Here is a 25413-nt window from a genome sequence, read left to right as displayed (position 1 = left end):
TGCAGCGCTGGCTCCAGCAAACCGGCCACGCGTGCGCAGTGCGGCGGCGGCGCCCCCTGCGGGCGGCGCGCGGGCGGCGGCGGCGGCGGGCACGTGGTGCGCCTGCGCGCTCGCGGCGGGGGGAGGCGGCGGCACTCCGCTGGGCACCGGCTCTTCGCGCGCCGCCGCGGCCATGGCGCATCCGGGGAAGCTGCTCAAGGAGCAGAAGTACGACCGGCAGCTGAGGTTAGCCGGGGCTCTCCGCGTCGGGCGGGCGGGCCGGTGAACCCTCTGCGTCCGTCCGCGCCGGGCCTGAGCGAGCGAGCGGCGCGGCCGGGCCTCGCAGGCCTCCCGCCGGGCCCGCCCTGCAGGGCTCGGGAGCTGGCGCTCGGGCCTCCAGCCTGAGGCCGGGGGCCGGGGGTGCTCCTGCAGGGCCGACCCCCTCCTCCCCGCGGGGCGTGCCTGCCCGCCCTCCAAGCTGTTTGAGGTGCGCGGTCCCCAAGGCGCAGCCTTTGTCCCCGGGAGGCTGCAGGCCCCGCCTCGTTGCGCTCTGGCACCAAGTTTTGCAGAATTGGGGCGGGGCGGGGATCGCCACTCCCCATCCCCGCGCCTACCGAGGGTTAGGTGCTGTCCATAGAAATATAATGCTAGTCTCCTGGGAGCCAGGTGCGTCATGATGCATTTTCTGGGAGTCACATGAAAAGGAAACAGTAAAGTCAATTTTAATAATACAACGTAACCCAATATATTCAAAATACTACCATGTCAATAGGTAACCAATATTTACATTTTCTTTTTTTTTTAATATTGCCCTCGAGATGCGGCCTTTTGCACTGTAAAGCACATCTCCTTTCCGACGGGCCTCGTGCCTATTGCTCAGTAGCCCCATGTGGTTAGTGGCTACCTTAATGGATATACTACAGGTCTAGGCCATGAGGCATTGTTTTTTCTCTTTACCCTCCCCATTCCTTATTTATGGAGCATCTTTGTTGTGTTAAGGCAATAAAAGTAATAAACTCTTGGCTCCCTTTCTTTCTGGAGCCTCCAAGCCAGAAGTTACAGAATGCCCCCTTTGTCTTAGGGACTTTAGGCACGCAATTCTTTTTATTTTCTTTTTTATTTTATTGATTTTTTTTTTTTTTTTTTTTAACAGAGAGGAAGGGAGAAGGATAGAGAGCCGGAAACATCAATGAAAGAGAAACATCGATCAGCCACCTCTTGCACCCCCCCCCCCCCCCCAACAGGGGATGTGCCTGACTGGAACCCAACCGGGACCAGTCTGCAGGCCCACGCTCTATCCACTGAGCCGAACCGGTTTTGGCTAGGTACTCGGTTCTGAGAGCAGCCTTGAAGGCAGACGATTCTCTGCTTTATTGATGGGGAAACTGAGTCTGGGAGAAGTTAGATGACTAGCTCTGTGTTCTGGCCTTTGCAAAGCTGGTACTGGGTCACATCACTCTGCTCAGAAGCTTGTGGGGAAAAGCAAAGTGGCAGGGCCCTTGTCACCAACTCCTGCTCTCTTGCAAATGCTTGGAGTTGCTTGTGTTTTGAATGCAGATAGAACCATCCCTGACAGAGCTGAGATGATATTTTTGGTTACTAAGTAAGTGGAACCAAAGAGTTGTTGCTGAGTTCAGTCCATTGAAGGATCAAACTTTACCTTTCATAGTAAGAACTAGTTATTATGTTGAAATGCCAGAGGGAAGCAATTAGAACAAGTAAGTACAGCCAGCCAGCAGTCAACAAGGCCCTGCTTTTCCTAGGCCAACAAGAGTGGAAAGGATTGATTTCTTGTTTTGGGCCCTTTCTTGAAACGTGTTATCTAGAAATGCACCAGTAATCTCTTAGGCCCACTCTCCAACTGCCCAAGCAACCATCGACTAAATATGTCCGGTGTCTTCTGTGTGCCCTCCTTTCATTGGAAAACCTGATGTTTCCAGTCCTTCTGGTTCTTCCAGGTTTTCCCTCCATTCATTTGATAACTGTTCGGTGATCACTTACCCTGGACGGGACATTGTGCCAGGCATTGGGACTACAGTGGCAGATACGGGGAGTGACCTGGGACCCTTTGGAGCTTAGAGTGGAATGGAAAGATGGATATTCAGCAAATAAAAATAACAGATAAGGCAATGATAGTTGTGACATATGCTGTAGGATAGACAGGCTACCAGATAAGATAATCTGCTTTAGATCAAATAACAAAGAAGGCACATTAAAGTCTATCCAGGCTTTGGAATTTTTCTAATGGTTTGGGCTCTCCTTATACTTCCTTTTTTCTTTTTTTTAATTGTTTGAAGTATTACAAATAATAGTACATATGTCTCCTTCCTCCCCCCCCCCCATTGACCTCCCCCCGGCCTCCGCTACCCCCCAGTACATGCCCTCACCTGCCTCTCCCCTCCCCTCTTGAATCCATTGGTTATGCTTATATGCATGCGTACAAGTCCTTCAGTTAATCTCTTACAGCCCCCGCCCCCCCCCAACCTCTCCTGCCTTTCCGCTGTTGTTTGACAGTCTGTTCAATGCTTCTTTGCCTTTTGCCTCTTTATCTATTTCCCCCCCCATTTCTTTCCTTTAAAAAAATCTTGCCTCTGCAGACTAGAAATAAACATATAATAACAAAAAATGTTTGAGTTCCAATTTCCATGTCCAACAGTTCTGAGTCCCCATCTCAATATCAAACAGTTCCTTATGTGTACACGTCAGCAGTGACATCTGGATGGCGGGCACATGGTGGCAATGCGGGCCAGACCCTCTCTGGTTTGGCCCTAGGCAACGTGCAGCGACGCACAGCTGCTGACTGCTAGCGTGGCCAGGCTTCATCAGCATCTTCCATCTCTGGAATGTTTTTCCTCTTGTCTTCGTGGTTGGAGCAGACCTGTCAGATTCCTCTCTGTTGCAGGAATCCCCATGGTCTTGGAGTTGTTTTCTGAAAATATACAAGCATATTCTCGACCAAAAGTTAATAAAGGAATCTTTTCTGTATAATTGATTTGGGATCCTTTTTATTTTTGCCCAATCCTTATACTTCTTATCGTGACAAGAAAAGATAAACTAGTTAGTGCGCTTTCTGGATGAAAATCCGGTTGGCTCGGATGCCATGATACATGTGTGATCATGTGCCTTGTTCTTTTAATGATATGCCTGTGTGAATCATAGTATAACATATATGTCTAATCTTTAGTACATCTTTGTTAATGCTTAATTTGTTAATTTGTTAATCATGCTATTAGAATGTTCGTTGGGTATTATAGTTTAAAGTACTCCTGTAGAAGTCAGTGTGAGGCCTTTCATATTATAATAATTCCCTTTTCTTGGTAAAGCTTTTCTCACTCTTACAGACGTCACAAGTCTTATATCAAGTGATAAGTCCTATGTCAAGATCTTAATTAAACTGGATCCACGTAACTTAAGGAGAAATGAAGTAGAGGACAGAATCAATTTTAAGTCTAAGGCACTTCTTTAATGTTGATGAGTATTTTTAAAGACTTTGCATTATGGGAGTTATCTGGCTTGAAGTGAGTAATGGACAGGAAGCTGAAAGACCAAGTGTCCAGTTCTGACTTGACTCCCCCAATCCAACCATGCATGGCATCACTCTTAGTCTGAATGCTACACAGCTATATGATGCCCATTACACCTCCTGCTGTTCCTGTTTTACATATTTGCCATGGTTATCACATCAGTTATTCTATTCAGGAATACTTAAAAGATCAAAGATCACCATTCAGATAAGAAAGGTATTTTTATTGATTTCAGAGAGGAAGAGAGAGATAGAAACATCAATGATGAGAATCATTCATCTGTCTCCTGCGTGTGACCCCCCCCCCCCCAGGATTGAGCCTGCAACCAGGACATGTACTCTTGACTGAAATCGAACCTGGGACCCTTCAACCCTTCAGTCCACAGATTGATGCAAACCAGCTAGGACAAGAATGTTGTATTTTTATGAAATGCTTTTAAATGTTGAATTTGTATCTTGTTTCATAGGTTGTGGGGTGACCATGGACAAGAGGCTTTAGAATCTGCTCATGTTTGCCTAATAAATGCAACAGCCACAGGAACTGAAATTCTTAAAAACTTGATACTTCCAGGTAATGCAGTTTTATGGTTGTAAATTTACTTCTTTAAGTTTTAACGTGAAATATATATATCCTTGACTGATTCTCTTTTGTCTCCCAGGTATTGGTTCATTTACAATTATTGATGGAAATCAGGTCAGCGGAGAAGATGCTGGAAATAAGTATGTTTTATTCTTTTCAAATATTTGCGTGTTAGGGAAGGCAGTGTATTGTCACAGCAGAGTGAGGCCTAAGTCCCAGCTTCACCTCAGTCAGGGTGACTTGACTGAGTGGACAGTAATCCCTGTTTTGGATTATGGCGAGGATGAAGGGAATTAATGTAGCTCAAATGCTAGCTATCACAATGTCTGGCAAATAGGCCTTTAATAAAATATATCCATCATCATTATCTTTATTGCTGTTATTAATGCAAAGGAGTAGGCATTATTTTTCTAATTGTGGAGTCTGGACACTTCCTAAGTCCTTGCGTGGATTCCTGGATGTTAGTATACAATTAACAATAGTTGTATATTAGAATTATAAGAATAATAAAAATCTGCCTTTTACTTGCGGTATCTTCTAAGCTTAGTCCAGGTATGTGTCTCTCTCCACTACACCGTCTCCATAAACATGCTGTTGTGAAGATGGGCCCCCCCCCCCTTTTTTTTAATATATATTTTATTGATTTTTTACAGAGAGGAAAAGAGAGGGAGAGAGTTGGAAACATCGATGAGAGAGAATCACCGATCAGCTGCCTCTTGCACACCACCCCCGACTGGGGATGTGCCTACAACCAAGGTATTATACATGCCCTTGACCGGAATCGAACCTGGGACCTTTCAGTCCCCAGGCCGACGCTCTATCCATTGAGCCAAACCGGTTTCAACGTGAAGATGGCCTTTATATCATTCTTCAAAGCTGATCATATTTAGGTGTTTAGAGCCTTTCAGACTCGCCTTTTCAGGGACTTGGAGTCTGGGATTTCTCATGTTTGTCAGTATACAGCAGCAATGAATAAATGCAAAAACATATTGAACTTTGATACACAATACAGCCCTTTTATTGGTGTCTGTAAAGAAAAAGTCCTCTTACCTTTCTTCACTTGGTTGCTTAGAGCAGGATGTAATAAGAATAAGGCTTCTTTTTCTTATGGAGCCACTGAACTTCTGCTACAACATAGCATCCTGACTGATTGTTTAGCAGCCTCAGGTCTGGGCCCTGGGATATGACAAGGGTATGTGTGGGAAGCAGCCTGAATAGATCTGTTAGAGTTACCGGCAAAAGCAAACGGTTTAATACAGCATTTCCCACGTGTGGCCGATGGAGCATGGTTCTGGAGAATTTTTTTTTTTTTAATATATTTTATTGATTTTTTACAGAGAGGAGGAGAGAGAGATAGAGAGCTAGAAACGTCGATGAGAGAGAAACATCGACCAGCTGCCTCTTGCACACCCCCTACCGGGGATGTGCCCGCAACCAATGTACATGCCCTTGACTGGAATGGAACCTGGGACCCTTCAGTCTGCAGACCCACGCTCTACCACTGAGCCAAACCGGTTTCGGCCTGGAGAATGTTAATGACTGCTAAATGGGCAAAGGGATTCCATGGGCAAATGAAATTAGACATTTCTTTAACATGAGACTTTAATATCATGTGTATTGTGTATGTTATGAATTTCCAAGAGGGAAATATAACCTATGGTGATTCCTAAACTTTTTAAAGCCAGAGAACACTCTTTTCTCTCAGAGCATCTTGTGAAATTCGTATGTGCTGCACACTTTGGGGAACATTGATTTATTTGCTTGTCTTTGATTGTAAGTTTCATCCAGTGTTCTTCCTCCAGGAAGGCTGTTACAATCTGTAATCAAAATAAAGTTTGTTTTGCAATATGAATGAAATGTACCTGGTATTACAAATAACCTTCCCTTTATATAGTCAAAGAAGCCCTTAATTTTATTTTTTTTGTGTGTCTTTTTTCAGTTTTTTCCTTCAAAGCAGCAGTATTGGCAAGGTAAACAATTAATTTGTTTAGTTTATAGTTGAGTTTAAGCATTTAATGATGCTACTATATTTTGGTTTCTCGAAAAAGCTTTGACTTTAAAAGAGCTTATATTTCTCTGAGAAAGAAGTTAAAATAACTCATTATTTTTATCTTGTAAATTTTATAAGCTTTTAGTTCAAGAATGTAGAAGTAATGTTTTTTTTTTTTTACTGTATCCTATATTAATGCTAAATCTTGAGTGATGTTAATGTTCAGAGGAAAGAGTATTTTTAACAAGAACCAGAATATCTTTTATTGTATTTTATATTAAAAATCTTACAAAGCCATACTAATCAATTTAGTACAATATTCTGAGTGAAAATGACTTTTTTTTTTTTTTTAATGATTTACCTCTTGTACAGTATTTTTTTTTTTTTACTTTTTTATTATTAAATTATTATCTGTGTACATCTCTTGTACAGTATTGTAAATTGATCTAGAATATTCCTGCCTGGTGCTCATGGTTTTTTGGTCATTTACATAATCAGAAAAGTAGGATGCAAATAAAGTATTCACTTAAAAACTCTGAATAATGAGTTCTATTCAAAGTAATATTCTGGTGGAGTCTCAGTGTAAACACTATGAAAAGCAGAGTTGTCATATCTGTGCATGAAATTTGGTGTCATTTTATAGTTTGTTTGCTTAATCTGTTAATTGAAGGCGTTACATTTTAACAAATTTTTTTCTAATTCAAGTTAAATGCTTTCTTTTCAAAAAGAACCGAGCTCAAGCTACCATGGAATTCTTACAAGAATTAAATAATGATGTCTCTGGGAGTTTTGTGGAAGAGGTATATGTGTATATACATTATTATTTCTGTGCAGAAATTTTATTTTTTAATAATTCAAAACTTATTTAGAAATTTGAATTTTTGTATGCTATTTACTGGAGTGTTGGATTTAATATTGGAGTCTAGCATGTTGCCTCATTTATTTTAAATAGCTTAACTTTTTCTGCCATGTTTAATGTGATTGTGAACTTGTTGGATTTTTTCCCCCTTGTCCTATTTAGAGTCCAGAAAACCTTCTAGACAATGATCCTTCATTTTTCTGTAGGTTTACCATTGTGGTTGCAACTCAACTTCCTGAAAGGTAAATTTTTATGTTAATTTATTTTTAATTGAATGTCTTAATTAGATTTGCATAGTTTTGTTTATCCTATAGAGTATGGTTTTTAAAAATTCTTAAACTCTATAGAAACCTTGAATTGGAAGCACTTATGAATCTCTAGCATCAAAAAGATAGGAAAGAAAGATACTGGATGTGAAATTTTGAAGGATTATATTTTTAGAGCAGTTAAATTGAACATTTGTTATTTTAAATGGGAGGAAAAAACTAGTTAGAAATAATTATAGGGAAGAAAGATTTTAAGGTGTTTTGTTATATATCCATTTGCTTATACTCTTATTTATTGTGCCTTCCTTTACAGCACATTACTGCGTTTAGCAGAAGTCCTCTGGAATTCCCAAATCCCTCTTTTGATCTGTAGGACATATGGACTCGTTGGTTATATGAGGATCATTATAAAAGAGCATCCAGGTAAAATTGTTGCACATATGGGGCTTGCTTTCCATTGCTTTAGCTATGATTTTAGAACTGATAATTTAAAAGTCAATTTTAAATTACAAAGTAAATTTGTAGCAGTCCAAACGGTTTATAGGTTCAAAGTGTCAGTCAGTGACTGACGTAGGCTTTAATCTAGTATTTTCTTTACTTACATTATAGGATACAAAACAAGAGATAAGAGGGTACAGCTTCTTCATCTTATTAGGAGGCCTAGTTGCTGTGCAAGTACCTAGCCATTTATTTTTTATTTTTTACCTCTTAGCATACATAGGGCCTGCATGTATGACTACTTACAGGTGAGAACCAAGGTCACGCTGACACCTAGAAGTCACACCACCTTTTCCACGCCAATCTTTTATTCCATTCTCATACAGGCCTTAGACTCCTCCAGTTCAGGTACAATTCCACAAAACAAGGCATTTACCTAACTACTGTTCTAAGGACAAAGTGTTATCAGAGACCAGAGTCATTCATATGCAGGCTTGCACCAGCTCAAGGCTGATGTTAGTCCTTTACTTACAGAATTTTAATCTTAAATGACCATAACATTTTAAAAAAATATATTTTATTGATTTTTTTACAGAGAGGAAGAGAGAGGGATAGTCACAAACATCGATGAGAGAGAGTCATCAACCAGCTGCCTCTTGCACACCCCCTACTGGGAGGTGCCCGCAACCAAGGTACATGCCCTTGACCGGAATTGAACCCGGGACCCTTCAGTCTGCAGGCCGATGCTCTATCCACTGAGCCAAACCGGTCTTGGCGACCATAACATTTTTAATCAGTATTTATACATTGCTCTGAGCCAGGTAGTTTGCTAGTGCAATGATGGAGCCATTGGCATTGGTATCAGCGCTGAGTAGTAGTATCTGCTTAGCAGTTAGAGAGTGACTTGAGAGGATAAGCTTTTGGCAGGTGATGTTGGGCCATTTAAGAGTTATAAGTGGGGCCGAGACCGGTTTGGCTCAATGGATAGAGCGTCGGCTTGGGGACTGAAGGGTCCCGGGTTCGATTCCGGTCAAGGGCATGTACCTTGGTTGCGGGCATATCCCCAGTAGGGGGTGTGCAAGAGGCAGCTGATCGATGACTCTCTCTCATCGCTGTTTCTGACTCTCTATCTGTCTCCCTTCCTCTCTGTACAAAATCAATAAAATATATTTAAAAAAAAAAAGAGTTATAAGTGGGAGAGTGACAGTAACAACTTCCAGTGGATCACTGAAGCTGAGTAGAGAATGAATGGATTTGAAGAGGCAAAGACTGGAGGCAAGAGTTGCTGTTAGGAGATTTCCAGTGGTTTATTTATTTTTATTTTTATTTCATTTTATTGATTTTTTACAGAGAGGAAGGGATAGGGACAGAGAGTCAGAAACATAGATGGGAGAGAGACATCGATCAGCTGCCTCTTGCACACCCCCCACTGGGGATGTGCCCGCACCCAAGGTATATGCCCTTGACCAGAATCGAACCTGGGACCTCTCAGTCGGAAGGCCAACGCTTTATCCACTGAGCCAAACTAGTCAGGGCTTCCAGTGGTTTATATGAGAGAGAGGGAGAGAGAGCCACTGACTAAGTACAGATGTTACAAGGATAGGGAAGTGGGAATAGATGTTATATGAATCATTTCATTTAATCTTACTAATATCTTATAAGATAGGTACTATTTTTATCTGCTTTTTACAGATGAGGATGCTGAGGCACAGAGCTATAAGTTGTTAGTCTAAGGTCACACAGGTAGCAAGTAACAGAACTGAGCCTAGCTTTAAAGACTCATTGGGATTACACATTTTTCTGAACTCGCCTTTGTGGAGAGCTGTGTGCACAGTGACATCAGGAAGTGAGGAGTGACTGGTGATGGACCCAGGAAGCAGGAAGTCAGGGATGACCATCAGGTTTCTAGGGAAGAGGTCAGGTAGATGGTGGTGATGTTTGTCGCCGACGGCAGGAGGAGTAAGGGTAGGTTGTTAGGTAATATCTGAACACAATTTTATCAGTTTTGATCTTTTTCAGCTATAATAACAAAATTTTGTATTAAGAGAGTCTTGGATTTTACTTTCATTAAAACTGTAGTCTTCTTACGATTTGTGCTTTTAGTAAAATGTATATGTGAATTTACCTGAATAATGAACAAAAAATTTTTAAACTGTAGACCCTGTGCCCATTTAAAAATTATAGATTTCCCAAACTCTTGTAATGTAGTGTATTGCCAGCAGTATTAATAGAGAAGTAAGTTTATCTTTTGGCATTATTTATTTCGCAGTAATAGAATCTCATCCAGATAATGCATTAGAGGATCTACGACTGGATAAACCCTTTCCTGAACTGAAAGAACATTTTCAGTCTTATGATTTGGATCATATGGAGAAAAGGGTTGGTATGACCTTATTTATTTATTTTTAAAAGTATGTTTGACCTGGCTGGTGTGGCTCAGTGGTTGAGCATCGACCTATAATCTACATTCTAGAAGGTCATGGTTTGATTTCCTGGTCAGGGCATATGCCTGGGTTTCAGGCTTGATCCTCAGTGTGGGCATGTAGGAAGCAGCCAATCAGTGATTCTTATCATTGATGTTTCTATTGCTATCTCCTTCTCCCTCTCTGAAATTAAAAAAAAAAAAAAAGTATGTTTGTATTGATTTCAGAGAGAGCAAGGGAGAAGGTGAGATAGAAGCTTCAGTGATGAGAGAAAATCATAGATTGGCTGCCTCTTACATGACCCCTGTTAAGGATTGAGCCCACAACCCGAGCCTGTGCTCTGACTGGGAATTAAACTGAGACCACTCGGTTCATAGGTCTACGCTTAATTACTGAGCCATACCGACCGGGCTGAACTTCCATTTTATAGATAGACTTAAAAACATTTTGAATACACCAATGTGAGACAATACCATAAACCTCCATAGTCCTGTCATCCAGATTACATAGAACAACATTGGACCTAATTTGTTTTAAATAAATCTTTTTTTCTCCAAAATTTAAAAAACCCTTTTATCGAACAAAAGTACATTAACCGAACATATCTATGTAATTGACACCTAGATCAAGAAATTGGACATTAATATATTCCTCTTCATAGCTATTTCCTAAACAAATAGATGTGCTTTTTAAAACAGTTAGAATTTGGAGTGGGTGGTTGTTGAAATTTACTCCACTTGAAGTTTATTTTTAGTGTTTGAGAATTACCAAGGCAGCTGCATATTTTGGTATGAAAATAATAATGATATTTATAACACACCATATAACTTAAGGAGTATATGTATTTTCTGTACCTACTTATTAATTAAAATGCAGGTGTTGAGTTCATCAGAAAATCAGAGAAAATCTTCCTGTAGTTAGGATTGATATCTGAAATCAAGAGATTTAAGCTTTATTTTTGGGTGGCAGTCTCTGAAACTGGTTTTTGATGGTAAAATGGGGACAAGCATAGTACATACCTGCCATATTAGGATCAAATTGGACACTGCTTCTAAAAAAGGTTTGTGAAGCAATTTTTATTAACCCAGTTCATTTTCTTTCATTCATTATTTCATGTTACTGGGGAATGGTCATAAATATTGTTAAGCTTGTTGAAAATGATAGTGAGGAATAGATATTAACTAATTAATGTTAACTGGTATTTTTTCTCTCTCAATTTTAGGACCATAGCCACACTCCATGGATTGTGATCATAGCCAAATATTTAGCCCAGTGGTATAGTGAAGTATGTCCTTTAAAAAAAAAAAATTTCTTATGTGACTGTATTTTCAATTTATTATAAAGGATTTAATTGGAGGGAATGAGAAATTAATTTTCTTTTCTTGCTTGGCTTAGGGTAGGGGGGTGTTTTTCAGTTTAGATCTAGCAGTTCCTGTTTTAATATTGATATTTTTACTTACAAAATGAAATCTGAATGAATGTCCTTCTGAAACTGGCTGTGGGGAATGAATGTAGAGAAGTGGCCCACAGTTTCTGTTTCTGTCAGGTTAGCCTCTGACTTCACTGGGGAGTATGTTTATTGATGGAATCTCATGTGGATGGGAGAATGGGGAAATTGTGGACTCTCAGTTTCTATATTTTGTTTTTATAACTTAAGTTTTTAATTTTTTTAACTGATTTAGACAAATGGACGAGTACCTAAAACTTACAAAGAAAAAGAAGAGTTCAGAGATTTGATTAGACAAGGTAATATGGGATGTGACTAAATGTTATATAAGGTTTGAAAAGCAAATTGCTTGAAGCTAATGTTTATTGGATTTCTGTCAACACCTTTGTCAAATTATACCATCATTAGTTTATATTTTATTTTGCCTTGGGGGAGATTAAGGAGCCATTCCTTGTACAGTTTTAGGAATGACTGGTGATAAACCATATTTATTCTTAAGCTATAAAATATCTGATACTCCCTTCAGAATCTGACAGTTATTTCCATAATGTTGGGGAGAGAGAAAAAGAAAGAAGAAAAAGGTTATTTGCTAACCAATTTCTATTTTAATAGGAATTCTAAAGAATGAAAGTGGGTCTCCAGAAGACGAAGAGAATTTTGAAGAAGCTATTAAGAATGTGAACACAGCACTAAATACAACTCAGGTATTAAAAGAGTTGCTGAGGGATTCATTTAGAAAGGTGTTTTTTGAAGTCCTTATGATAAAATAGTTGATTTTAGATTTAAGTTAATATTTTCTAAATTGCATATAGATGGTTAGAAATTCAAATCTATTACAGATTGACTGTTGTTTTAATAATATTCTGTATTGTCCTAGTTAACTGGACATGAGTGCTTCAGTATATAATAGTGATATAATGATTTACATAAATCAATTATTTGAAGTATGTGATTTGTGAATACTAATAGTTTGGGTGTAGGAATTATATACTGAAGGTGATACTTTGCTGGTCCAAAATAGTGATGCCTAAAAATTTAAAATTTACCCTGCATTTGATTTTTTTTTTTAACTTGAGATTTTTTTTCACTTTTATTATTTTATTTTATTATATTTTAATCCTTAACCGAGGATATTTTTCCATTGATATTTAGAGAAAGTGGAAGAGAGAGGGAAAGATGGAATTTTTGTTTTGTTTTTGTTTTTGTTAATCCTCACCCGAGGATATTTTTTCATTGAGTTTTAGGGAGAGGGGAAGAGAGAGGGAAAGACAGAAAATTGATGTGAGAGAAACACATCAGTTGGTTGCCTCCTGCACATGCCCTGACCAGGGCCGGACCTGGGGAGGAACCTGCAACCTAAGTACATGCCCTTAACAGGAATTGAACCTGGGACCCTTTGGTCTGCAGGCTGATGCTCTAGCCACTGAGCCAAACCAGCTATGGCTGCATTTGCTTTTGACAGTAATTATTGGATATAAAGGAGGTGTTTTTAAATGACACTGATACCTTAAAAATTACTTGGAGGAGCCGAAACCAGTTTGGCTCAGTGGATGGAGCGTCCGCTTGCGGACTGAGGGGTCCCGGGTTCGATTCCGGTCAAGGGCATGTGCTGGGTTGCGGGCGCATCCCCAGTGGGGGGTGTGCGGGAGGCAGGTGAGTCGATGTTTCTCTCTCATTGATGTTTCTGACTATCTGTCCCTCTCTCTTCCTCTCTGTGAAAAATCAATTAAATAAATAAATAAATAAATAAATAAATAAATAAAAGATGGAGCATTGTTTTAAAAAAAAAAAATTACTTGGAGATAACTCATTTTAGATGCCCTTTTGTTATTGAAGCCTGGCAAGTGAGGTTTTGTGGGAACTTAGGAATAATACAACTGGGAGTTTAAGTTAGAATTTTCCTATAATTTAAAACAGCAACAAATGCTGCCTTTTAAGTTAGAAAAGCACTTAAGCTATCATTATAAAATTTTTGGAGACAAAGAAGTAGTGTTTCTGAGTAAAAGTGTGTGCTTTGTGAATCAGCTTTTGGGGGTGATAAAAATTTTCTGTCTTAATTGGGGTGATGGTTAAAAATATATATTTATCAAAATGCATTGAATTATACATTTAAGAGTTATTCATTTCACTGAATGTAAATTTTATACCAATTAAAAAAACACACCAAGGTTCTCATGACTGGGGGGTAATGAACTAAGCAAAGAGATAAATGCACCAGGTGCTATCAACAAAATTAGAACAGAACAAAGAGCTGGAGCATGATAGGGAGGACAGAGGTCTGGGATCCAGAGGGGGCCAAGGAAACTCAAAGAGATGTGTTTGAGCAGAAGCCTGAGTGAAGTGACATGCAGAGATCTGGGAGAAGAGCTTTTCGGCTGCGGAAGCACACGTGCAAAGAAAGGCCCGGAACCGGGATGAAGCTTAGCGTTTGTTCAAGCAGTAAAACTGCCAGGATGATTGGAGAGACGAGAGCAAGGGGGAAAGTAGTCAGAGGGATCTGTGTTTGGAAAGGCAGAAAGGGCCAGATCTTAATATCCTTGCAGGTCATTGAAGTATTTTGAACAAGGGAGAGGAGTGATCAGATTTATATCTAAAACATTGTCTGGCTCTTGTGAGAAGAGATTGTAGAGGACGGGGATTGAAAGCAGAGAAAGCAGTTGGAGGTTACCAGTAAGACATTTTTTTCCACAGTAGAATCAAAGCCTATAATTTCTAATGTTTTTATTATGATCTTGCTAGCATTAAAAATCCTTTAATTTAACTATCTAGTTTTTGTCAGAGGGTTGCTAATTAGAGCGAAAGGGTTGAAAATTTTTGACAAGATGGAAAACCATGAAGTACTATAACTCTGTCTTGACATTAATGTCTGTAATTTTTGTTATATTTTAAAATGTAAACATGTTAAAAGATTTTACTTCGGCTCCTTTTTTCCATTTATGATGGAAAAGAACAGGTCATTCATTAATGCTGACAAACTGGGCAGGATGTGACTTCCTTCCATTCTCTTTTTCTTCATCAAACCTCCATCTGGTACTCATTTTAAATAAAAATGTAAGAAAATCAGAAGTATGTATTTGATTACAGTTTGAGAATTCAAAGAACTTATTCAGAGAAACAGCTGTGAAAATAAAGGTGGGCAGATTCTTAGTATAAGTAAATGTTTCGTGTTCCTTTGGTAGATCCCAAGCAGCATTGAAGATATATTTAATGATGATCGCTGCATAAATATCACCAAACAGGTAATAACAACAAAAAGTAAAAATAGTGCCACTTTAAGCTTTGGGTCAGATTCACATGCCATTTAATAATATTTTATTTTACTCTTTTAGACTCCATCATTTTGGATTTTAGCTCGTGCCTTAAAGGAATTTGTGGCTAAAGAGGGTCAAGGAAATTTACCTGTCCGAGGCACAATTCCTGACATGATTGCAGATTCGAGCAAATATATAAAATTGCAAAATGTGTAAGTCACTATTTTCAAACTATGTAGCAGAAAAAAATAATTTGTTTATATTTGAGATGAGACTAGCCTATCAGACATAAAATAGAAACCTTTTATAATCAAATTGCTTTAAAAACAAGCTAAAGATCTTAGAGGGCAGATTTAAAAAAATGGATTTTATTTTTTGAAATAGATTTAGCTTCATAGCAAAATTGAGTGGAAAGTACAGAAAGTTCTCATATACCACCCTCCTCCCCCAGGAGACAGATTTTTTTCTTATGTATTTCATGATAAAATGTAACATTTGAGCAGTTAATTCTGTGATATGAGTTGTCCTATGCATTAACTAATTTATTCAAACATTAGAGAGATATACTATTTTGTCCCAGTTAAATAGATGAGGAAACTGAGGCCTAGAAAAGGTAATTTATTGAGGGTCAGACAGCTGGTAACTAGTAGAACCAGGATTTGAACCCATTAAATCCATCTCCATACTCTTTTTTTAAAATATATATATATTATTGATTTTTTACAGAGAGGAAGAGAGAGGGATAGAGAGTTAGAAACATCCATGAGAGAGAATCACCGATCAGCTGCCTCTAGCACACCCCCTACTGGGGATGTGCCCGCAACCAAGGTACATGCCCTTGACCGGAATCGAACCTGGGACCTTTTAGTCCGAAGGCTGACGCTCTATCCACTGAGTCAAACCGGTTTCGGTTCCATCTCCATACTCTTAACTAGGGCCCTACACTGTCTTTTATTTGTAACTTAAAACTTGCAAGTCTTCACTTTGGATGAATTTTTTATTAGTAATGTTTCATAATTTAAAGAGTTCATGTCTATAGATAGACACCTGCTATCCAGGTATCACTAGCCTGCACCCAGATAGACTGTCAAAAGGATGGTTCTCTGGATATTACCCTTACGTGGTTTGGGCTCGATGCAGATGAACCCAGGGCCACTGGCTTGGTTTCCTCACGTGCCGAACAATGTCACACAGAGATCTCTGATCCTTAGCAGATTGCACTCTTCATTTCAGTTGTTGTTCACAAATCTTTGTTGTCTTAGCCTAAAAGTTTAACTACTTAAAACTTGGGAAAAGTCCGCTGAGGATAGAAAGAAGTATGACCTCACGTTGGAGGGAGTTAGCTTAACACGTATCCTTTTCAGAGGGTGAAAATGCAAATAGACTTTAAAATTTTACATTGCAGGTGGACAGTTTTGAAGTATTTAACTTTCCTTGGACTTGACTTCAAGGACAAAAATCATGTTCTTTAGAAACATGTGTTGCAGATTTTGTCAGAGAAGCATGGATCACAGATTAAGGAGGGCCGTTTTTCAGTTGGTTGCTGTTAGTTACAGAGGGAACCCGGGTATTATTGGATTCCAAGTGTCCATCACCAACACTGGGAAGATCCCTAGCCACTCCCAGGTGCTGCCGGCAGCATTTCCATGGCATTTTCACATTTCATATGTCCCAGACCAGTCTTTTTTCATGAATGCTTCCTGGTGATATTTGCAATTTGCTGATTTTAAATATATATTTTATTGATTTTTTTACAGAGAGGAGGAGAGAGGGATAGAGAGCTAGAAACGTCGATGAGAGAGAAACATCGACCAGCTGCCTCCTGCACACCCCCTACCGGGGATGCGCCCGCAACCAATGTACATGCCCTTGACCGGAATCGAACCTGGGACCTTTCAGTCCGCAGAGCCAAACCGGTTTCGGCTGCAATTTGCTGATTTTAAAATTTGTTAATAATAGCTCCTCCCCTCCCCCCCTCTTTTCCCCAGTTACCGCGAAAAAGCAAAGAAAGATGCTGCTGCTGTGGGTAATCATGCTACCAAATTGCTGCAGTCTATCGGCCGGGTAAGCTGCTGGGCACCCTGCCTGTGAGGGACAGCACAGCCCCCTGTAGGCCCGATCCCGTAACTTCAGCCAGAAAAGGTGGAGAGATGGAGGGCATGGCACTGGCTCCGCTCTTGTAGAGGGCCCTCTCACTTCCTGCCTCAGGAGGAAATGAGTCTTTTAAGGAGGAAATAAATGTGTTTTTCCGCTGCTCTCCCAGCAAGGGAGGAAGCCTTCCCGCCCCACAGTGACCATCTTTGTGCTGTCCCCGCTGCTAACCTGCTCTTTCATACCGGAGCAAAATCTGCATTGTCTCTTTACAGGCACCAGAGTCCATTTCAGAGAAAGAATTAAAATTACTCTGTAAGTCCCCTTGAATTAATTTCCTTACTTTGTTTCATAAAAAATGTGCCATAAGGAGTGTTCCCAGGAATTTTAAATAGTTTAAATTGAAAAATTTTCATAATCTCATGGTATAGATAAATACTATTGCGTAAGGTTTTTTTTAATTCTTATAATGTAATAATAAATGGGGATTATTTTAAGACTGGGTCAGAGCTAGAAGAAATCTATATGGCAATGCAAAAAAGACATGAAGGTCAGTTATTTGAAAATTGTCATTAATACCGACTTCTTTTCAGATTATTGATTTTAACTAATTTGGGAAAGTTTTATCTGAAGGCGTTGAGTATGAAGTCGAGTCATATGTACATGGGGAGTATTGGTTTAATTACTCAGTTTGGTCTGTGTTTAGTGACTGTAATAGAATTAAGAATTTTACCATCTAGTTTAAGATGGTCAGGCTCCAGGTATTTTTGATAACTCCTCAGTAGACCCGAAGCATTTCTTTCTTTTTTTTTTTTTTTTTTAGTGAACTATTTTTTTTTTTTTAAGTAGGTTTACAGTTGTGAGTACAAGAAACAGTTTATTCTTGTATTATTATTAATTACTAGAGACCCGGTGCATAAAATTCATGCACTGGGTGGGGGTTGTCCCTCAGCCCAGCCTGCACCCTCTCCAATCTGGGACCCCTTGGGGGATATCTGACTGCCGATTTATGCCCAATCCAAACCAGCAGTAGGACATCCCTCTCGTAATCTGGTTCTGCTGGCTCCCAACCGCTCACCTGCCTGCCTGCCTGATTGCCCCTAACCGCTTCTGCTTGCCAGCCTGATTACCCCCTAACCACTCCCTTGCCAGCCTGGTAGACGCTCCCCTGCCGACCTGATCGCCCCCAACTACCCTCCCTGCCAGCCCTATTGCCCCAACTATCCTCCCCTGCAAACCCCAGTCGTACCCAACTACCCTCCCCTGCAGGCCTGGTCACCCCCAACTGCCCTCCCCTGCAGGCTTGGTCCCCCCCAACTGCCTTCCCCTGCTGGCCTGGTCACCCTTAACTGCCCTTCCCTGCTGGCCATCTTGTGACCACATGGGGTGGCCATCTTGTACAAGGGTATGATGGTGAATTTTCATATTACCTTTTTATTATATAGGATTGTATTATTTTCCATCTGAATAACTGTAAACCTACTTTAAAAAATATTTTTTTAAAATATATTTTTATTGATTTTTTACACAGAGGAAAGGAGAGAGATAGAGAGCTAGAAACGTCGATGAGAGAGAAACACCGACCAGCTGCCTCTTGTACACCCCCTACCGGGGATGTGCCCGCAACCAACGTACATACCCTTGACCGGAATCGAACCCAGGACCTTTCAGTCAGCAGACCAACGCTCTACCACTGAGCCAAATTGGCTAGGGCTGAACTTTATTTTTAAGAGCAATTTTAAGGTCATAGCAATGTTGAGTGTTAAGTACAGAGATTTCCTGTGTACCCCCAGACCCAACACATTCACACCTCCCCCATTATGAACACCCCCCACCAGTGTGGCACATTGATTACAGTCGTTGAACTGACATGGACACATCATCACCAAAGTAAACAGTTCACATTAGAATAAACAAACAGGTGATGTACCGTCTGTGGGTTTTGACAAATGTGTAAGGACATGCGCCCACCATTATAGTATCATACAGAATAATTTCACTGTCCTAAAAATTTCCTGTCTAGTTAGGTGTGTTCATTGCCCTAGCTGGTTTGGTTCAGTGGATAGAGCGTCAGCCTGCAGACTCAAAGGTCCCAGGTTCGATTCTGATCAAGGTCATGTACTTTAGTTGCGGACACATCCCCAGTAGGGGATGTGCAGGAGGCAGCTGATTGATGTTTCTCTCTCATCAATGTTTCTCTCTGTCTCTCTCCTTTCCTCTCTGTAAAAAAATCAATAAAATATATGTGTTTTTAAATTTCCTATCCTCAGCCTATTCGTCTCTTCTTTTTTCCCTGACTCTTGGAAGCCATTAATATTTTTATTGTCTCTACACCATTTTTCCTTTTCCAGTGCACTTTGAAATGATACCCCTTCCACTCTTGCCTCTATTTAACCCATTTTCCAACAAGCAGTCAGAGAGATCTCTTAAATAGGCCATGAGGCCGTACCATTTTCTGCCAGACCTATAATGGAAGTGGATCACCTTCCTTCAACCTACAAGGCCTTGCATGATCTGGTCTCTGCCTGCTTGCCTAGCCATCTCATGCCACTGTTCTCTGAGGCATTTCTTTTTAATTTAAGACCTAGTTTAAGAATAATACAATCTGTTTACATGCTTTCTGAAGATAAAGTCTACATTTTGCATACTCCTCAATCCTAAAATATATCTATCAAACTTCTCCATTTCTTCACTCTTTCCCACTGTTTGTTTAGGCTTAGTTTTTTTTTTTTTTTTAATATATATTTTATTGATTTTTTACAGAGAGGAAGGAAGAGGGATAGAGAGTCAGAAACATCGATGAGAGAGAAACATCGATCAGCTGCCCGGGACCCTTCAGTCCGCAGGCGGAGGCTCTATCCACTGAGCCAAACCGGTTTCAACTAGGCTTAGTTTTAATGTTTTGTTCCATTATTAATCTTGTACTTTGTTTCAATATACTGTGTTTGTTTTACTAAATCACGATACCAGATTAAAAGCTGGATGTTGCGTATTTGAGGGCTTATTCTGTTCCCTCTATTTTGGGATATGTTTGAAAATTTCCATAAAATAATTTGTTTTGTTTTGTTAAAACCTTATATATACCAAGAGCACAATATATATAACACTTTACTTTTGGGCTATTTATCCATAATAATGATAACAACTACTATTCATTGTGCCCTATCAGGCATTTGCATCCATAACTTTCAAAGGTAAATATTCTCCCCATTCTGAGGCTCAGAGAGGTGCCATCCCGAACTTATTCAGTGCCGAACTGGTTGTCGCGCCAAGGACATGAATTTCGGATGACTTACGTTCTAGTGCTTTCCCTGCTAACCATTAGAGTCAAATAGGAGACATTTCTTCACGTTAGCGTGTCTGTGAAGAGTATAGACACAATTTCCTGTTCTTAAAGAGATCTGTGATTTGGAATATTCATGTGTCAGTTAGTTACCTCTGTGATGTCTTTCCCGTGTTCAGGTAGCAATTCCGCATTTCTTCGAGTGGTAAGATGTCGGTCCTTAGCTGAAGAATATGGCTTGGACACAGTTAACAGGGATGAAATTAGTAAGTATATTAATCTTTTGATGCTAGGTTATTAATTTTTTCCCATCCTTCCTTTAAAAATTGGATTGATGGGGTGACACTGGTTAACAGAATTTATAGGTTTCAGTTGCACACTTCTACAGTACATCATTTGTGTCTTCACCACCCCAAGTCAAGTCTCTGTCCATCACCATTTATCACCCCTCTATCCTCGTTCACCTCCCCCCACGCCCACTCTCCCTGGCAATCACCACATTGTTGTCTGTGCTCATGAGTCCTTTCTCTTTTATTTTCCTTCTTTTCTTTTTTGCTCAATTCTCTCCCCATCCTGTCTCACCCCGCCACCCCATAAGCTGTGAGCCTGCTCTCTCTCTCTGAATCTGCCTTTATTTTGCTTATTTTGTTAGTTCATTAGATTCCACATATGCGTAAAATCCTATGGTACCTGTCTTTCTCTGACTGGCTCATTCAATTTATTATAATGCTCTTCAGGTCCATCCAAGCTGTTGCAAAGGGTAAAGTTTTCCTTTTTTACAGCTGAGTAGTATTCCATTGTATAAATGTTCTGAAGCTTTAATTTTAAAGAGATTAATGTTTTATGTATGAGTATATGGTGATAACATAAATGATAATGGAAATATTTATGCTCTAAATTTAATTCTATAAACCTATCCAAGTAGTCATAATTTCACAATGTAAAACTTAATGCATATATACAATTGTATTTAGGTAGGTTACTAAGTTGTGTGATAAATAGAAGAACTAAAGTCAGCCTGTTACTACTTTATTTTTTATTTTTTAAAAGAATATATTTCTTTATTGACTTCAGAGAGGAAGGGAGATGATAGAAAGATAGAAACATCAATGATGAGAATCATTGATTGGCTGCCTCCTGCACGCCCCCTACTGAGGATTGTGCCCAAAACCTGGGCATGTGCCCTTGGCCGGAATCGAACCTGGGACCCTTTAGTCTGCAGGCTGACGCTCTATCCACTGAGCCAAACTGGCTAGGGCTGCATGTTACTACTTTAGTAGAGATTATGGTGACTAGATAATAGTCTAAGACACTGGTCGGCAAACTGCGGCTCGTGAGCCACATGTGGCTCTTTGGCCCCTTGAGTGTGGCTCTTCCACAAATACAATGGCCTGGGCGAATATTTTGAAGAAGCGGCGTTAGAAGAAGTTTAAGTTTAAAAAATGTGGCTCTCGAGAGAAATTTCAATCGTTCTACTGTTGATATTTGGCTCTGTTGGCTAATGAGTTTGTTGACTACTGGGTTTTATCTTAATGTATCTCCCTTTATTTTACTATTATTTATCATTTTCTATTTTATTGTCACAAAATACTAAAATTTTCTCGTAAAATTGCCTTGAGACATAAAATTTGATTATATAGTAAGGTCCATCCTTTATTGTTTTTATGTCATGAATTACCCAAATTATTTTGAATTCTTTCCCTTTCAGTTTCCAGCATGGACAGTCCAGATAATGAGATAGTATTATACTTAATGTTACGGGCTGTGGATAGATTTCATAAACAACATGGTAGATACCCAGGTAAGAATAGCAATCAAATTATCAAATATAATAAAATCTTAAGTAGACACTTGAATTAAATCTTAAAGTGTTTTTGGGTGTTTACAATTGGTCCTTGATTTTTACATTGCAAACAGTTTACATTATATCTTATTGAGGAACTACCATTTATTTTGTAAGTGTAACTATTTGCAAATAGTGTTTGATTCTAAATCATTACAAGGGAATGTTGGTTGAATGGATAGCATGTAGAAGAAAACATTTTTCTATCATTTTTCACAGTTTACCTCTAAGAGCCACTGAATTTAATGTAGTGGAAATGGAAAGTCACAGGCAGAATGCCAGTGACTCCTGAACACAGAGCTCTGAAGATGTAGGGATTTCTTTGCTTAATATCTAATTTTTGTCTTCTGTTAAATATAATGATTAGGGAATTGGCATAATTTCAAAGATTTTCAGTTGCTCAGAAAATTTTTATTAAGATAAGTTTAATTATGCAGGATTATTGCATAGCAGTACATTCTAGGTGAATCATAAAACCTCTTGCCCCAATTGATGTCATATGTCTACTGAGGTACAGTCTTAATGAGCTAGCTTATCAGAAGAAAGAAAATGCATAAACACTATATTGCTTTATTTGTATTATTTGATTAGAATGTTTTTTATAATCCATTGAATAACAAACCATCTCAAAACAATAAATTATTATATGATGACTTTGTGAATTGGCTGGGCTCAGTTAGGCCTATCGCAGTGCATGATGCCCGGAACTGGAGTCATGCTGAAGGCTTGACTGAATTGGACATCTAAGAAGTCATTTTTGCTCGGATGTCGGCCCTTTAGTCAGGAGTCCTGGAAGTGCTGGGGGCTTGTCAGGCATCAGTCACCACATAGCTAGCTGGGGTTTCCTTTTAGCACGGCAGTTCTAGGGTAGACTTCTTACATGGTGTCTGGCTTTCCTGGAATTAACATTCCAAAGACCCAGGTGGAAGGTACAAGGCTTTCTGTGACTTAGAAGCCACAGCGTCACTTACGTTGTGTTCTGTTTGCTTCCCAAGGCCAGCTGAGATTGAGTGGAAGGGGGCTACATGAGGGCACAAAGAGGATACATTGGGGAGCCATCTTGGGAGAGTAACAACCACATAGAGCAGTCTTTGAACCTAGGTTCAGATCCAAGCTCTGTCACTATTTCTTGAACTTGGATGAGTTACTGTTTCCCTCTAAGTTTCAGGTCTCATATTTATGGAATAGCAATAATAGTATCTACTCTATTAGACTGTTAGAGTTAAATATGTGATGTATGAAAATCACTTTATCCACTACCTAGCACCTTGTAAGTACTCAATAAAGGATAGGTATTGCTCTTATGAGGAAGAGTAGTGGTGATCATTTTTAAACCATAGTAGTTAAAAAATACTGATTTTTTAAAATAGGTGAATGTTATGGCAATTATGTTTTAACTTCCAGTAGTAATAACAATCAATAGCTCACCTTTGGAGATGTTATAGCTTAATTATTAACAACTGTCTGGGCTTATATCTGTTTTGCTATTTATGAGCTAAGTAACTCAGGCAAATAATCTGTGTCTCAGTTTTTTCATCTGTAAAATGGGAATAATAGTACCTACTTAATAAGGTGATTGTGAGGATTAAATTAAACAGTATACATATGGTACTTACATGTTTTTGAGCATTAACAGATGCATTAACCAGGATCTGTAATGCTCACTGTTATCTGTTGTTATATGTCCTCTGTATCATTTAATCTCTTGGAAATGAATAATAAACACCATAATTTTTACAGACGGTATAAATAGGACATCACTTTCTCATTCATTCAATTCTTCTATCAAAGTATTGAGCACCTGCTGTGTGCCAGACACTCTTCCAGATACTGGAGATGGGGCAGTGAACAAAGCAGGCTCATCAAACTCAAATTTTATCAGGTTTTTGATGGTTTCTTTGATTGTTACAGGTTTGTGGTATTTTCAAATATTGGTCTCTTACATTCTGTTATTTTTGTTCTTCATTTTCACACTTTTTTTTTTATTAGAACACCTGAAACTGGTGTAAATAAAGGAGGTAGCCATTCATTTTGAATCATATGTTTATTTCAATGAAAATTAATTTGCATGTATATTTGTAGGGGTATCTAATTATCAAGTTGAAGAAGATATAGGAAAGTTGAAGTCTTGTCTCGCTGGCTTCCTTCAGGAATACGGACTGTCTGTAATGGTGAAAGATGACTATGTCCACGAATTGTGAGTATTTCTTCAGCCATATTAAGAACTAATACTGGTGCCTGTCCTAAGCTAGTCCAAGCTCATGTCTCCTTTCTTTCCTAAAGTTGCCGATACGGAGCTGCTGAGCCACACACCATTGCTGCGTTCTTAGGAGGTGAGTTCCAAGGATGAGAAGGCTGGCATCTGTTGTTATATAGTAGAGTTAGTATGAAGTTTTTTGTTTTTTTAAAGGTTTTTATTGATTTCAGAGAGGGAGAGAGAAATAGAAACATCAATGGTGAGAATTATTGATTGGCTGCCTCCTACAAACACCCTGCCCCGTCCCTTCCCTCTCCCTCCCCCCCACTGGGGATGGAGCAGCAACCTTGATGAATCAAACTTGGGACCTTTCAGTCCGCAGGCCAATACTCTATACACTGAGCCAAACCGGCTAGGACAGTTTTGTTTTCTGAGCAGGCTTTTTACTAAAACACAGTGTAGCTTCGGGTACAGAACATGTATAATTTGCATGCATAAAAAGCCTGCTTGGATTGGCCAGAGTCAGAGAGGCGGTCTATTAAAAAAAGAACTGGTGTTGCCTCGGAAGTGGGGGGTAGTCTTATACAGCGAATATAGGCCTAAACCTATGTTTTAACTGTAAAATTAGGGGGTCTTATACGCCAGAAAATACAGTATATGTATCCTTTAAAATGCAATCAACTGTATTACTATTTTGATGGTTTTTTACTTAATATATCTTGCTAATGTTTCAAAACCACCATAATTAAAAATACTGCATTCTTTAAAACTGTGGCATAATATCCCAAGCTATGAATGTATAAAACAAAACTTTTAATAACATAGTTATTAAAAATTATGGCCCTTTATTTTGATATGGTAAATTATGTCTGTTTTGGATTACTTTTAAACACCTTTGCTTTTGGAAAAGGGGAAGGTTTTCTTTACAGAACTGATATTTTTATATAATTCTTGAAACTTAACCTTTTTTAAAAATTTGCTTTTTTCCTTTCTCCTTGCAGGAGCTGCTGCTCAAGAAGTTATCAAAATAATCACCAAACAATTTGTAATTTTTAATAATACTTACATTTATAGTGGCATGTCACAAACTTCAGCAACTTTTCAGTTGTAGAATAAGTATCCGCTGTAGTGTGTTAATAATTGAGACTATAATGGCCTTTGGGTTGTTCTCTAATCTGTAAAATTCTGTCAAGGGAAAACTGTTAAATTGTTTGCTTAATAAACATTTTCTCATTTGTAATAA

The 25413-nt window shown here is 39.1% G+C and overlaps 1 protein-coding gene across 1 annotated transcript; it reads left to right on the top strand.

Annotated features, from left to right (window-relative positions):
- Nucleotides 1-86: 86 nt before the first annotated feature.
- Nucleotides 87-25413, top strand: NAE1 (NEDD8 activating enzyme E1 subunit 1). The gene is made up of 20 exons (XM_084861078.1): nucleotides 87-225; nucleotides 3970-4073; nucleotides 4162-4222; nucleotides 6022-6052; nucleotides 6801-6872; nucleotides 7094-7173; nucleotides 7511-7620; nucleotides 9905-10014; nucleotides 11281-11343; nucleotides 11741-11804; nucleotides 12118-12209; nucleotides 14685-14744; nucleotides 14835-14968; nucleotides 16745-16820; nucleotides 17123-17162; nucleotides 20310-20396; nucleotides 21839-21931; nucleotides 24056-24170; nucleotides 24257-24306; nucleotides 25172-25413. The coding sequence occupies exons 1-20, from the start codon at nucleotides 173-175 to the stop codon at nucleotides 25279-25281; spliced, it is 1605 nt and encodes a 534-aa protein (XP_084717204.1). The 5' UTR covers nucleotides 87-172; the 3' UTR covers nucleotides 25282-25413.

The sequence above is a fragment of the Pipistrellus hanaki genome (assembly GCF_964339955.1).
Source record: "Pipistrellus hanaki genome assembly, chromosome: 15".
Classification (NCBI taxonomy): domain Eukaryota; kingdom Metazoa; phylum Chordata; class Mammalia; order Chiroptera; family Vespertilionidae; genus Pipistrellus; species Pipistrellus hanaki.
This window is presented reverse-complemented; position numbering and strand designations above follow the sequence as displayed.

What these genes read in the sequence shown, in the direction of transcription:
- NAE1 (XM_084861078.1), top strand. Translation starts at nt 173, where the DNA reads ATGGCGCATCCGGGGAAGCTGCTCAAGGAGCAGAAGTACGACCGGCAG. An exon ending in AAAGCAGCAGTATTGGCAAG is followed by an intron (nt 6,053 to 6,800) that starts GTAAACAATTAA and finishes CTTTTCAAAAAG; the next exon opens with AACCGAGCTCAAGCTACCAT. An exon ending in ACAACATGGTAGATACCCAG is followed by an intron (nt 21,932 to 24,055) that starts GTAAGAATAGCA and finishes GTATATTTGTAG; the next exon opens with GGGTATCTAATTATCAAGTT.